Raw genomic sequence first — 12,847 nt, 5'->3', positions numbered from 1 at the left:
GGACTTTACCGTCCCGGCGTCACACCAACAACCCAGAGGTTTATTTACATTCATCCCCGACCACAACATCACCCCCATGAGCCCACCATCCGCCCCAGCGGCCGCCAACCGCGATGCCCCAGAGGCCTATGCAGGCCCCTCGACGCTTAACACGGCTCGTTGGCGTCCCCTGCCGCGCACAACGTTCCGCTCCATCGAGTACCCCGGCCCAATGCAGCGCGCGCACCAAATCCTCAAAGTTGCAAACCAACAGGACATTGACGACTGCTTCAACGCCAACGCCCAGGAGCCGCAGTATCTCGAGATGAGGTACCGTCCAGAGGAGCGCTCCGGTGTGCCCGTTCGCGGTACTCGCGTTGCGAGCCAAAAAGTTCTCGTCAAGGTGGTGAAGCGTCGCAGGAAGGCTCCCAATGACGACGAAGAGCTCAACGAGGGTGTCTTCACCGCCGACATTATTGGCTCCATCCCCCAGACCGTTCGCTTCAGGTGTGAGTGCAGCTGACCCGATGTCCGTCAACACAGCTAACGTCCAGCCATGGCCGATTACCAGTACACGCCGAGCCGCGACGGTCACATTGCCCAGCTCACCCAGTCGCTCCTTGACCTTGATTGTGAGCCGGCTCTCATCATCCATCCTCGACATTTCTGACTCTCTCCAGACGACGCCATCCTTGATTACAGCGTTCCTCCCCTCCACGAGGAATACATTGCCGAAGCCGGCGCGGGCGAGAACGGCACCCCGCCACCCTTCCCTTACTACTCGTTGACCGAGCTGCAGCCAACGCCAGTGATGAGCCAGCGTCACCTGCCTTTTGTGTGGAAGTGGGTGTATCTCACGAGCTCGATGCTGACCCATTATCAGCTACAAGATGAACTCTCAGACAGTCGAGGAACAGGTCTGGGACGAGGAGCAGCAAGAGTACAAGTCTCGTTTCGTCAACAAGTCGCGCGTGTCTGGCTGGGCTGTGCCAGTCATCGGCCACAACCACCAGGTGCCCACCGAGCCAGAGGCTCCTATCCGCGAGCGCATCCCCAAGCTTGATGCGAGGTTGTACGGTCGCCTTATTGAGGTGAGTGGAACAGAGATAGTACAGCAGCTGACCCGCAGCTCATGGAACAACGTCCCGTGTGGCAGAGGTATGCGCTTCTGGCGCAGTTCCCCGACGCAGACCGTTATGAAATTGAGAGGTGGGTTGCCATACGTTGCAGCTTTCTAACCCCTCAGCAACAAGGTCTACCTCCCGGCTACGGGCTACACCTACGGTGCTGGACCATTCTGGAAGTGTATCGTGCGCTACGGATACGACCCTTGCGCTGATCGCGACGCGCACAAGTGAGCCCGACGATCCGTCGAGTGTATGGCCCAACTGACAATCCTGCAGGTACCAGCGTGTTTATGTGTATCTCGATGTCAAGAGGACAAAGAACAACATCTTGAACTCGATGGATGATGACGACGACGAGCCCAAGCGCACCCAGAAGTGGTGGGAGGAGGAGCAGGAACGCCGCATCGAGGAGGGCCTGCGACCACCTATTGACCCCAAGTGAGCTCAACTTGTCTCTGTGCGCCAAGCTGACAGCCAGAAAGGTGTACATCTACGATGGCCAGGTCATCCACCGCAACAAGCCAGACTACCAGCTCGTGGACATTCTCGATCCGATCATCTCAAAGTATATCTTTGACCCCATCAGCCTTGGCGACACTTGCGAGGTGGGTTGATCGCTGTTGGCCACCATGCTAACCCCGCAGCCTCACAGTGGATGGTACCGCCCACTCGCGTTTGAGCTCATCAAGGGTCTTCTGCGTGTGCGCTACGCCCATTTGCGTGACCATGGCGAGACGCTCTCGGACGAGGGATGCGCCGAGATTGTGGAGACGTATGAACGCGCCCTGGCGGGCGACGAGGAGACGGAGGCCGCCGAAGCGTTCATCAGGAGGCTGGCTGCTGGCCGCAAGAAGTAGTGCGCAGTGGTTGGGTGTGTATAGGAAGGGTGTATATACAGAGTGCATGCAGATTAGCTATCACGGAAGCGCGCGTTGTTCTTCTCTGGGGTCTATGCGGCGGTGTTGTGAAAGATGAACGCCTTTGTTAGCCCACGTTAACCCACTGTGTCTTGGTGAACACCACAAACATGGGAGTTCCATGCATCCAACATGCAATGTATCTGCCATGCTTGAGGTGCACACTGTGCAACCACAACAAGGATGCACATCCGTGGATGCACTGGTGCGGGGGGAAGGACAGGTGTCGTGTGGCGCTAGTCACGAAACACCCTATCACATTAACCGTATTTTACTCAATTATCACTATGTGTTTCTCGCACACCCCGGAAACGCATTATTCGCCACCCAAAACCTCGAATTGGGTTGCATACTGCGTTCTCCCCATCCCGCGGTCCAGGTCGCCATCACCATGCACACTCGGGGCGAGCTGGGACACGCAGCCGGCCAGCCACCGGCCATCAGAGCCGTGTTTGGTTTTTTTATTTTATCCTCGCCGCCGCCCTTCCCCCGCCCACCCTCTCTTGCCCCGCCCCCCTCCTCGCCTCCAGAGAGTCTCTTGTAAACGCATTATTCGCCACCCAAAAACGTTAAAGGGTCCAACGGTGTGTTTCTCTGTCCCATCAGCGCCAGAGCGCAGGAATGGGTTTGTTTGACACTGACGAACGTCAAGGGTTTAACATCAAAGGTATCAATAGTGTTGCGACGCTCCATCCTCGTTGGCTTGTACAGGCAGTGAATGCAGTAAAGGAAGCGTCCCAGATCGTGGTTTGTAGCAACGAGAGCCCGAGCATGGCTGGCTGTGCTCTGGCATACTCCGGTGGTACATTGGTACACACCGACCACCTTGCAACCTTTCAGGCAGTCGCGAAGACATCACCATCACTGCTCCGTGACAAGGACCCAGCATCCCGGCCCCAGTGCGGGTGCGTCTCTTGTATCTCTTGTAAACACAGTATTCGCCACCCAAAAACGTCAAAGGGTCCAACGGGGTGTTTCTCTGTGCCAAGAGAGAGCTCAAGCGCTCAAGAGCGCGAGGCCCCGCCGTTTGTTTGTGTCTGACACTGATCAGGCGTGAGGCGTGACCAGTCAGTCACCAATCAGCGACCAGTGACCAGTGACGAGCCGGCGTTCCGCCCGCGTCTCTTGTAAAAACGCAGTATTCGCCACCCAAAAACATCAAAGGGTCCAACGTTGTGTTTCTCGCTGTCGACAGCGCGACACCCCGAGAGCCAGCAGTGCTTTGGGCCGACGGCGGATCACTGATCAGGGTTTTGCAGTCGCGAGGCATCGGTGATGGGTGATGGGGAGCTTGGCAGGCTGTGCGGGCGGGCTGTCGCTCTGCCCCCGCGCCTGCCTGCCCCCTTCCTCCCCCCGTCCACACTGTGTGCTCGAGTGAGAACGCAGTATTCGCCACCCAACAATGTCGAATTGGCTCCTGGTGCGTTTTCCACGCCTGCCATCAGAGCTGAGTGAGCAAGGGCGAACCACCGGTGAATGAGTGATTGGGGTCCCACTGTCAGTGTCCGCTTCTTTAAAACCTCTGCATCCATCACCCCTCTTTTGTCTATTGATAAAGATGACCACACATATGCCGATACCCAACACCAATAACAATACACGATAACAGGCTCGCGCAAGGCGCAAGTAGGTCACGCTCATGCGGCAGCCTAGTGGGCCGACTTGGAGGTGGGCTGGAGCCCGGTGAACGTGTGGTTGCCGCCGACGGGCCTGATGTGCGGGTAGATCTTGCCCGGGTTCATGAGGTTGTGGGGGTCAATGGAACGCTTGACAGTCTCCATAAGGTTGACCTGTGGGTATGTGTGAGCTACGAGCAGCAGAAAAGAAGGTGCAGTCAACTCACAGTGCCGTCACCAAGCTCCTCGGACAGGTACTCGATCTTGCCGATACCGACACCGTGCTCGCCCGAGCAGGTACCGCCCATGCGGATGGCGCGCTCGACCATGTCGTGCACTGCGACGCGGACCTTGGCGAGCTCCTCGTCGTTGCTGAACAGGGCGAGGGTGTGGACGTTGCCGTCGCCGACGTGGCCAAAGTGGCATGCCTCGAGGCCGCGGTTCTCAAAGTCCTCGGCCGTCTCCTGCACGAGGCGGGGCAGCTTGGAGATGGGGACACAGACGTCGGTGGTCCACACCTTTGCGTTGTCGCGCAGGGCCAAGACCGACCACAGGGCAGCCTTGCGGCCGGCCCAGAGGTCGTCGCCCTCCTTTTCAGTCTTGGAAAACTCAAAGCCCTTGCCGCCGTCCTCGGCGACCAGCGTCTTGACGCCCTTGGCGACCTCGGCCATGACATTGTCGGTACCCTGGAACTTGAAGAAGAGGGTGTCGGTCTCTGGGTAGGTACGACCGGCGAGGCCGCCGAGGTTGATGGCCTTCATGGTGCGGCCGTCGAGGTACTCGACACACTGGACGGGGTAGCCGTGGTTGACGACCCTGGTAGCGGCGCGGACAGCGGCCTCGACCGAGGGGAAGTTGACAATGGCGACCTTGGTCGGGAGGAGCGGGGCGAGGCGGACAGTCATCTCGGTGACAATGCCGAGGGTGCCCTCGGCGCCGAGGAACAGCTTGGTAGCGTCCCAGCCGGCCGACGACTTGCGTGCGCTCGAGCGGGTCTTGATGACCTCGCCGGTCGGGAGGACAACAGTGAGGTTGATAAACCAGTGGTCCTTGGCGGTACCGTAGCGGACGGCGTTGGTGCCCGAGCAACCGGTACCGGCCATGCCGCCGAGCGTGGCACCGGGTCCCGGGTCAACGGGCCAGAACAGCTTGATGCCCTGCTTGGCCAGGTGCTCGTTGAGGTCCTCCCACTTGACACCGGCCTGGACGACGGCCTCTCCGTCGGGCTCCGAGATGCTGATAATCTTGTCCATGCGCGACACATCGAGCGAAATGCCGCCATAGGGCTGCGTATGACGTTAGCCAATGTTCCGATGACGCCAGAATGGGCGTCCAGGAGCAGACCACAGGGGCCAGACGTCTCCGTTGGACCGATATTTATCAAGACGCGAGACTCACGCTGGCAAAGTGGCCCTCGAGCGAGGTACCGCCCGAGAAGGGGGTGATAGGGACGCGGTACTTTGTGGCAATGCGAACAATCTCCTGGACCTCGTTGGTCGACTCGACCCAGACGACGACGGTGGGCAGCTCGGCCTCGTGGTAGCTCCAGTCGCTGACTCCGTGGCTGCGCAGGTCGTCCTCGTCGGTGCTGACACGGTCGTCTGCGCCGCGCGACACAAAGAGCTTGCGAATATCCCTAATGGCCTTTTTGTAGTCGTCTGCAGTGCCGTACTTGGGCTGCTGGCTCTCCTGCAGCTGGATAGCCTCCTCGGAAGGGATCAGGTGGCTCGAGAGGAAAATGGAGGGGTTGATCAACGAGCCGCTGGCAAAGCCCATGGCGCCAGCAGCAAAGATGAGACCGGCGGTGAGGAGGGTCATGTTCCTCGCCCTAGCTGCTGTCTTGATCTTGACGAGCTGGGCAGCGTACTCGGCCTCCCGGGCCTGCTCGGCGGACGACTTGACAGACTGGAAGCGCATCTGCTGGGCCTTGGGGCGAGGCAGGCCGGCAGGCGCACGCGGGGCGCGGGCCGCTGCAGACCTGACCGACTGGGCGATGGGAGTGCGGGCGAACATTTATGGTGGGGAGGATGGAAGTGGGGGGGAGAAGAAGAAGAAGAGCAAAACAACGACAGGTCGTAAAAGGATGTCGGCCAGAGGCGGCGGGCCGCGCGGGGTCGTCTGGTCATATTGCGAAAGCGAATCTCGGCACCTGAGACCGGGCGAGAGGGTGTGTGGGATTTGTTATTATTTGCCCGATGGAACATCCGTTGGAACAGATCTTAATCAGGTCGGCGCCGCGTCTCTAATGACGACGGTTAAATAGGTATTGACAGGGGGGGTATGTGGCCAAGCAGTGCTCATCCCACCCGCACAAACTCGCCCGTGCTTGCGTCCTCGCAAACGTTGGTCGGCCAGAATGCCGGGCAGCGACGGCAATGCGCGGGGTAGAGAGGGAGAGTGTGTTTACGGAGCACCACGCGATGGCCACACGACCAGGATATAGGATGACGCTCCAGGCCAGCCAGACCACCCCCTCCGCCACCAGGTGGTAGCGAGCGCGCGTGCAAGCGATCAGTGCGCGCTGGCCAGGCGCGTAGCTCTGGGTGCTCTGGCTGCCCCGGTCGCGTCCAACGTGCGTAGACGAGGAGTGCCTTGGGTCTCTCGTTCGCTACGGCACAAAGAGAGCCTGTCCGTCTCCTCCCGCTCCGCGTCGATCACAGACCCCCCACCCAGGTCGGCGTCTTGCCCATCTCGTATCCACCATCTCTCTTCTTTGCTCTCCAGCAAACAAGCTCGCCCACATACCAGAGCTCACCCCGACAATGGCCACCACTGCCGCCCCCGTCGACACGACCGTCGCCGCCCCCGCTGCCGCGGTCGAGGCGTCGGTCCCCACCACCGTCTATGCCCTTATCCACGCCATGCACGCGAGTGTCTCGGAGGAGGTCGACAGCATCCTCGCGTGGGGAGAGCTCCAGAACCCCGCCGTCCAGTTCTCCGTCGTCAAGCCCTTTGTCGAGAGGTTTGCTCCCAAGCCCGTCAAGGATGAGGTCGAGGAGAACGCGTCCAACAGCCTCGGCGCCGTCATCTTTGCGCTCATGGCCAACCGGTGCGTGCCGCCGCTCCCGCTCCGATAACATGTGCTGACAGGTTAACAGCCTCGAGTACGCCGCCCTCGCCGAGAAGGACCTCTCACAGTCCAACCTCCAGAACACCCGTGCCATGTTCTGCGAATACGCTGCCAGTACGTGTCCTCCTCCCCCCCTCCGTTCCCGCAAAGTTTCGAGAACAAGCCTGCATGCCTCCTTATCCAACAACGTGCAAGCCACTGTGACGCCGTCTCGGGGCCCGCTAACGCCACTCCAGTCAAGATCCTCCGCGCATGGCCCGACACCCAGGACGAGGAGGAGCTCACTGCCGAGCTCGTGCGCAACTTTGGTGCGCTCGACGGCGCTCCCGAGGATATCCTCAAGGCGGTCGACGCGGACGAGCTCGCCGAGGGCCGTGACAGCGCGCTCGAGCTGGCCATCATCTCTGACGCAAAGCACTTTTGCTCGCAGCCCCTGATCCAGCACCTCGCTGGCGACATTTACTCGGGAAAGATCGTCTACCACCCTCCCTCGACCAACTCGTTCATCTCGGACAACTACGTCTCGCCCAAGACCCGCCGTCGCCGCGACCAGCAGCGTTCGCCCTCGCGCAGGGGCTCGGTTGACTCGGACTTTGACGCCGACGCCGCCGAGGTCTACTCGTACAACCCTTACCTTGCCGGCTGGCTCGACTACACGCGTCTCCGTGTCCCCCGCTGGCGCCAGCTGCTCGAGTTCCTGTCCTTCTTCGGCCTCGTTGTCCTGTTTGTCTTGGTTCTTGCCAGTGAGTCAACGTGCCGTGAACCCCCGCCTAGCACTCAACTGACACATTTCAGACCGCGAGCTCCAGACGTTTACATTTATCGAGGGCCTCTTCATCGCCTACTCGTTGGGTATCATCCTCGATGAGTTTGCGGCCGCCAAGGAGAGCGGCTGGCTCGGTAGGTTGCAGGTAACGTGTTGCTGCTGACACCCAACAGTCTACTTTGCCAACGCCTGGAACGTCCTTGACGTGTCGTTTGTTGGCCTCTTCTTCGCGTACATTGCCATCCGCATCCCGAGCCTCTGGTACCACTCGACCAAGCAGGCCGACCTCGCGTTTGACACTCTGTCCCTCGCTGGCTGCATTCTTTTCCCCCGTCTGGTCTTCTTCTTCATCAACAGCTCGGTCGTCATTCTTGCTGTACGTTGAGAATATTAAGACCGCCACTGACGGCCCCTTAGCTCCGCGGCATGATCTCCACCTACGTCAGCTTCATGGCCCTTACTGGTAAGCTACGCGGTCCAGTGTCGAGCTAACATCCAGCTGTCGCCTTTAGCGGTATCGCCGTCTGTCTCTGGGAGCTCGCGCGTGGCAACAACGACACTCCCAACTGGACGTTCAAGCAGATCATCAAGCTTCTCTTGTGAGTTTGACGCTGCGTCTTGCCCTGCGCTTGCTGACACCATTGTAGCCAGATCTGGGTATGTTGCGCTTGTCCCTGGAGGAACGTTCAACTAACGAGCAGTTTGGATCGGCCACCTGGACCCGCGGCAGCGAGTTCCACCCCATGTTTGGTCCCATCCTGCTGTTTACCTTTTCGTGCGTGAAATGAAAACAACCCCGCCACATCCGCTGACTTTGGTAGCCTCCTCTGCAAGTCGTTCATCGTGGTCATCCTCATGGGTATGGTTTCAGCCAAGTAAGTTGACGATGTCACAAACCAGCCAACTAACACCACACAGGTACTCGCGCGTGTACAGCAACGCGTCGGAGGAGTACCTCTTCCAGCGCATTGTCACGACCGTCGAGGGCGTCAAGTCGGATGCCGTCTTTTCGTACATTCCTCCCTTCAACCTGCTGGCCCTCGCCATCCTCATGCCGATCAAGTACGTGGGCTCGGCTGAGACCCTGCACCGCGTCAACGTGTTCCTCATCCGCGCGTGCAACTTCCCCATCCTCTTCGCCATCTCGGCGTACGAGCGCTACGCGTACCGCACCTCGCGCCGCGCCATCCGCCTCACGGAGCGCGGCCAGGTCAAGGAGGCCAAGTCGGGCTTCTTCGGCTCCATCCTCGGTAGCGGCTCCGAGTCGCTCATCCACGCCGCGTTCGACCTCGCCCCTCCTCCCGCCACCCCGGCCGAGCCCGCCGCCGCTGCCGGCGCCGTGCCCTCGAGCTCGACCGCGCCTGCCGGCACCGACGTCGAGGCCGCGGCCGCCGCCATCGTCGCCCCCGCCAAGAAGCCCGCGGCCGCGCGCGAGTCGCTCGCCCGCCTCTTCCGCGACGGCAGCAAGAACGCCAACACCGTCACCGTCACCGCCGAGGAGTGGAACGAGGTCCGCGCGTCCCAGAAGCGTCTCGAGGACATGCTCGAAAAGGTCATGGCCGTCACTGGCGCCGGCAAGTAAGGCCCACTGCCCACTGCACCGAGCGGAGAAACGAGCACCAAGCTGGAGCTGGAGCTGTCGCTTCCGCGCTCGCTCGCGGGTGTCACCCACGCCCAACACCCACAAAGAAACGAACTGCCCCATTTTCACGATCCAACCCCCCATATTTTGTTCCGAGACTACTCCTCCCCCTACCCGATTCACGAACCCGATGCCTATCATTAGGTGATGAATACCTACCTGTTTTTGCTTTTCCGTCTTGTGCAGCTTCAGCGCTGAGCGTGGCATTAGTGGTGACCCGAGCGGGGCATTAGTGACGGCCCGTCCTGTTCCTGCGTGTTTGTTTGCGTGTTTGGGCAAAAAGTGGTTCATATCACGGCGGTCATGTTTGGTTGCCGTATTATAATCTCTCGTCTCGTCTCGTCACAGGCTTGGCGGGTTTGTCGTAGTGTGTAATGACCAGTCAGTCTCGCGTCAAGAACGGCTGTCCGTCCTCTCTCCTCTGCTGCTCCTTCCCTCCCCTCCTTCCTAGTACTTGGTGCTCGGGGGCGGGCCCGAGGGGGCCGCGTACTGGCCGGTCGTGTGGGCAGGGGGCGGGCCCGAGGGCGGCGCGTAGCCCGAGGCCGTGGTGTCGTAGCCCGGCGGGGGGTTACCGCCGTTGGCGGCGTTGGCCTGGGCCTGCTCGTACTCATACGAGTGGTCTGCAAAGTCTGCGCCGTTGTTGTTGGACGGGTTGGCCTCGGTGCCATAGTACTCGGACGCGAGGTTGTGCTTGCCCGTCTCGCCGCCGGGGGTGTACGACGCTGCGGGCTTGGGGACCGACTCCTGGCCGGCAATGCCGGCGGCGTACGACGACGACGAGGCGTACGCGTCGGCGTTGACGGGCGGCGGCGGGTTGTTGGCGTACGGGTTGTCCGACGACTGCTGCATCTGGATAGGAGGAGGGGGACGGTGCTGGGCCCACTGGGCGGCGATCTTCCTGCGCGGAGGGGTCAGTCACGAACATTGATGCAGTGGATGGGTGGGGGGCACACTGCACAGCCGGGGAAGACAGGATGCGGGTAACCGATGGCAAGGAGGGGTGGGTCATCCGGAGCCCAGCCAGGGCTCCACTGCTGCGCACGAAGATGGGGGAGAGATGGAGCAGCACACTTACTTGCGGCGCATGGCTCCGACGATCATGAAGAGCACGAAGACGCCGACGCCGACGCACACGCCAATGGCGATACGCGCCGCGCTCGAGAGCCCGCTGTTGTTGCAGTAGTCTGGAAGGGGGGGTTAGTCAGAAAACAAATGCGCGAGTGGGGGTCGGTGGGGCGGTGTTTACGCGCGCACTCGTCAGAGACACTTACACCTGCCATACGCGTCGTAGTAGCAGCTTGCCGAGACGCCCTGTGCCAGAGCGGCGACGACGAGGAGGGATGTTGCTGTGCTGAGCATTATTTGTGTTGTTGGGCGTGGATGGATGGATGAATGGAAAGTGTCAGCAACAGGGACGATGCGAACGGGTGTTGAATTGTGTCACTCGTGCGCGCGCGTCGTTTTCGCCGCGGGGCTTGCAAGCTGACGATCTCTCTCTCTCTCACCTCTTTCTTCTTTCTCTGCCCCGCCGCTGCAAACTGCGGCACAAGCTCTGACGCCGGAGAACGGAAGCATAATTGGCAAAACCTGGCTCTGGTGCAGTGGTGTGGGTGGCAAAACGAAACTGATGACGGGCCGGTCTTGGGCACAGGTTGCCTTGTCTTGGGGGCTCAGGTCTTGGCAGGCAAAACAACACAGGGCAGACACAGGACAAAGAAAAAGGTAACGTCTCACGTCTCACTCCCACCTCCCGCCCGTATGCGCTGACGGTGTGAGGGTAAGCGGACAAACTATAGCACTGGCGCACTGGGGTGTGGCTTCATGGCTGCAAAGCTGGCGGTGTTTTGGGCCAGGGCGAGAGACGAGAGACGAGAGAGACGAGGCAGAGAACAAGGCTTAAAAAGAGGCGGTCTCGGACCGAGCTGCGGCGGCGTGACACCACAGTCGTCATCATGACCGCCATATGCACGGCAGCAGCAGCAGCGGGGTGTGTGTGTCTCTCTCTGCTCTCATGCTTCTCTCAAGGCTCCAAGTTACCAGCAGCCATGCCGACAGCCATAGGCGGCCATGCCCGAACGGCAGCCGCTGCACCGAACATACAGAAAAGATCGAAGAGAGATCCCTCAAGGCGCGGAATGGGCAGTGCTGCCGGCTTGGATGACGACATTGTTGCCAGGCAACACCTGTTCCGACCCAGAGCGTCGGATCCTCAATCCTTTCCCATTCATTGCAACATGGCAAGCAGCGCAGCACTGCCTCGTTTGAATAGCATCGGATCAGGACCATCCTTTTTGACCGCAAGAGTCGGAACAACTACTACTACTACTGATGGACAAAATGCACAAGACCGTAGACAGAGAGACCAGGGCAGGAGAAAACGTTTGTGTCTGAGAGATCACATTGACTCGTCCTGCAGGTTGCCATGCGCCAAAGGTAAAAGACTTGTCTGTTGGCCTGTTGGCGTTCGGCTGTACCTCTTGCTGTGTTTAGCGTCTGGTGTCTCGAAGCCTCTGTGCCCAACTTGCCGACGGTCGTCGTCGGTCGTCGGGCCGCCCGAAAACAAGCCTCTGCGCGGGGGCGAGAGGGAGGAGGAGGAGGCCGATAACTGAGCGAGAGAGAGATCCTGTGCCGAGCGGTGCATTGGCGCATGGGGCATTGAGGGAGGGACCGCATGTGGGCGCCGGCGCTGCGCGATCGGCTCTAGAAGTGACAGAGGTACAGAGGAGAGATGTGGGGGATCCGTATCTCAGTGAGTGACGCCTTGGCGCCTGCCTGTACACGCCTGTGGCCTGTGGCCTGCTCCCACACTCCACACCCAACACATGTCTCGGATACACTCTCCGTACTACGGTACTACGGACGACGACGACGACCGACGACGCAGTACACACACGCAGTAGTTTCGGGCATTTTGCCTTTGGATATATGTATCCACAGTCCTCTGCCGTATCTTGTAACGTCTTCTTCTTCCCACCCCATCGTCCAACACACCACCTTACACTCTCACAACCACCACCATGGCCTCTGAAACGGCCTTCACCTCCATCCGTCGCCGTCTCACGGTCAGCAAGCACCGCAGGACGTCGTCGTCGTCGTCGGCCTCGTCGGTCGGGTCCTCCCAGTCCGTGGCGTCCGCCAACACACCACCGTCAACTCCTCCCCTCGGCGCGGGCGTGTCCCTCCCTCCCTCACCGCCGACTCTGCACTCGGCTTCGGCCCACTCGTCGTCTCCCCGAGTGCGCGGTCGCATCATCTCGGCGCCCGTCCTCATCGTGACCGACGACCACACAGACGCCACGGCCACCGGCGGTCTTCCTCCTCGCATCGCCCCGGCACCTCCACTAAAGGACATGGCACAGCCCTCGGTCCCAGCTGCCTGGCGTCAGGACCTGCTCACCCTTGCACGCAGCTACAAGTCGCTCGCAGCCAACAGCGACCGTCGCAGCGACCTGGACGCCGTGGTGGCCAGCATTGCCGACCCGCAGGTCAGCGAGCGCCAGGCCCTCGCTGTTCTCCGTGCCTACCTGGACTCTGTGCACCGCGTCCAGACGATCCAGCGTACTGCTCGCTCATCACACGCCCGCGCCGAGCAGTTTGGCATTGCCCTCTAGGCCTCTTGGCTTCTCAAGGCCTCTAGCTTCTAGGCGTCTTTGGGTCACTGCCTCAAAACAGCCAGGTGCATAGCCTCTCAACCACCCTCCACCCACCACCCCACCCACCACACGGCGCC

The 12,847-nt window shown here is 60.6% G+C and overlaps 5 protein-coding genes across 5 annotated transcripts; 3 read left to right on the top strand and 2 right to left on the bottom strand.

Moving 5' to 3' along the window:
* Positions 1-76: 76 nt before the first annotated feature.
* On the top strand, positions 77-1,963 carry TFC1 (tau 95 subunit of transcription factor TFIIIC; the record flags this gene model as incomplete). Its single annotated transcript, XM_028624199.1, has 9 exons — positions 77-488; positions 534-611; positions 660-822; positions 863-1,070; positions 1,109-1,188; positions 1,226-1,333; positions 1,383-1,544; positions 1,585-1,711; positions 1,751-1,963. The coding sequence occupies 9 exons, from the start codon at positions 77-79 to the stop codon at positions 1,961-1,963; spliced, it is 1,551 nt and encodes a 516-aa protein (XP_028475271.1).
* A 1,709-nt stretch (positions 1,964-3,672) lies between these two features.
* EHS24_008899 (uncharacterized protein) lies at positions 3,673-5,652 on the bottom strand (the record flags this gene model as incomplete). Its single annotated transcript, XM_028624198.1, has 3 exons — positions 3,673-3,813; positions 3,867-4,925; positions 5,038-5,652. The coding sequence occupies 3 exons, from the start codon at positions 5,650-5,652 to the stop codon at positions 3,673-3,675; spliced, it is 1,815 nt and encodes a 604-aa protein (XP_028475270.1).
* Positions 5,653-6,401: 749 nt separating this feature from the next.
* EHS24_008898 (uncharacterized protein) lies at positions 6,402-9,057 on the top strand (the record flags this gene model as incomplete). The annotated part of the gene is made up of 11 exons (XM_028624197.1): positions 6,402-6,688; positions 6,738-6,823; positions 6,946-7,452; positions 7,505-7,609; positions 7,649-7,851; positions 7,893-7,938; positions 7,975-8,074; positions 8,123-8,132; positions 8,177-8,250; positions 8,297-8,350; positions 8,394-9,057. 11 exons carry the CDS (start codon positions 6,402-6,404, stop codon positions 9,055-9,057), a joined length of 2,136 nt encoding a protein of 711 aa, XP_028475269.1.
* A 507-nt stretch (positions 9,058-9,564) lies between these two features.
* EHS24_008897 (uncharacterized protein) lies at positions 9,565-10,476 on the bottom strand (the record flags this gene model as incomplete). The annotated part of the gene is made up of 3 exons (XM_028624196.1): positions 9,565-10,015; positions 10,193-10,301; positions 10,389-10,476. 3 exons carry the CDS (start codon positions 10,474-10,476, stop codon positions 9,565-9,567), a joined length of 648 nt encoding a protein of 215 aa, XP_028475268.1.
* Positions 10,477-12,134: 1,658 nt separating this feature from the next.
* Positions 12,135-12,728, top strand: EHS24_008896 (uncharacterized protein; the record flags this gene model as incomplete). The annotated part of the gene is made up of 1 exon (XM_028624195.1): positions 12,135-12,728. The coding sequence occupies one exon, from the start codon at positions 12,135-12,137 to the stop codon at positions 12,726-12,728; it is 594 nt and encodes a 197-aa protein (XP_028475267.1).
* Positions 12,729-12,847: the final 119 nt, after the last annotated feature.

The sequence above is a fragment of the Apiotrichum porosum genome, assembly GCF_003942205.1.
Source record: "Apiotrichum porosum strain DSM 27194 chromosome Unknown scaffold_8, whole genome shotgun sequence".
Classification (NCBI taxonomy): domain Eukaryota; kingdom Fungi; phylum Basidiomycota; class Tremellomycetes; order Trichosporonales; family Trichosporonaceae; genus Apiotrichum; species Apiotrichum porosum.
The sequence above is the reverse complement of the archived record's forward strand: the minus strand, read 5'-3'. Positions and strand labels throughout refer to the sequence as shown.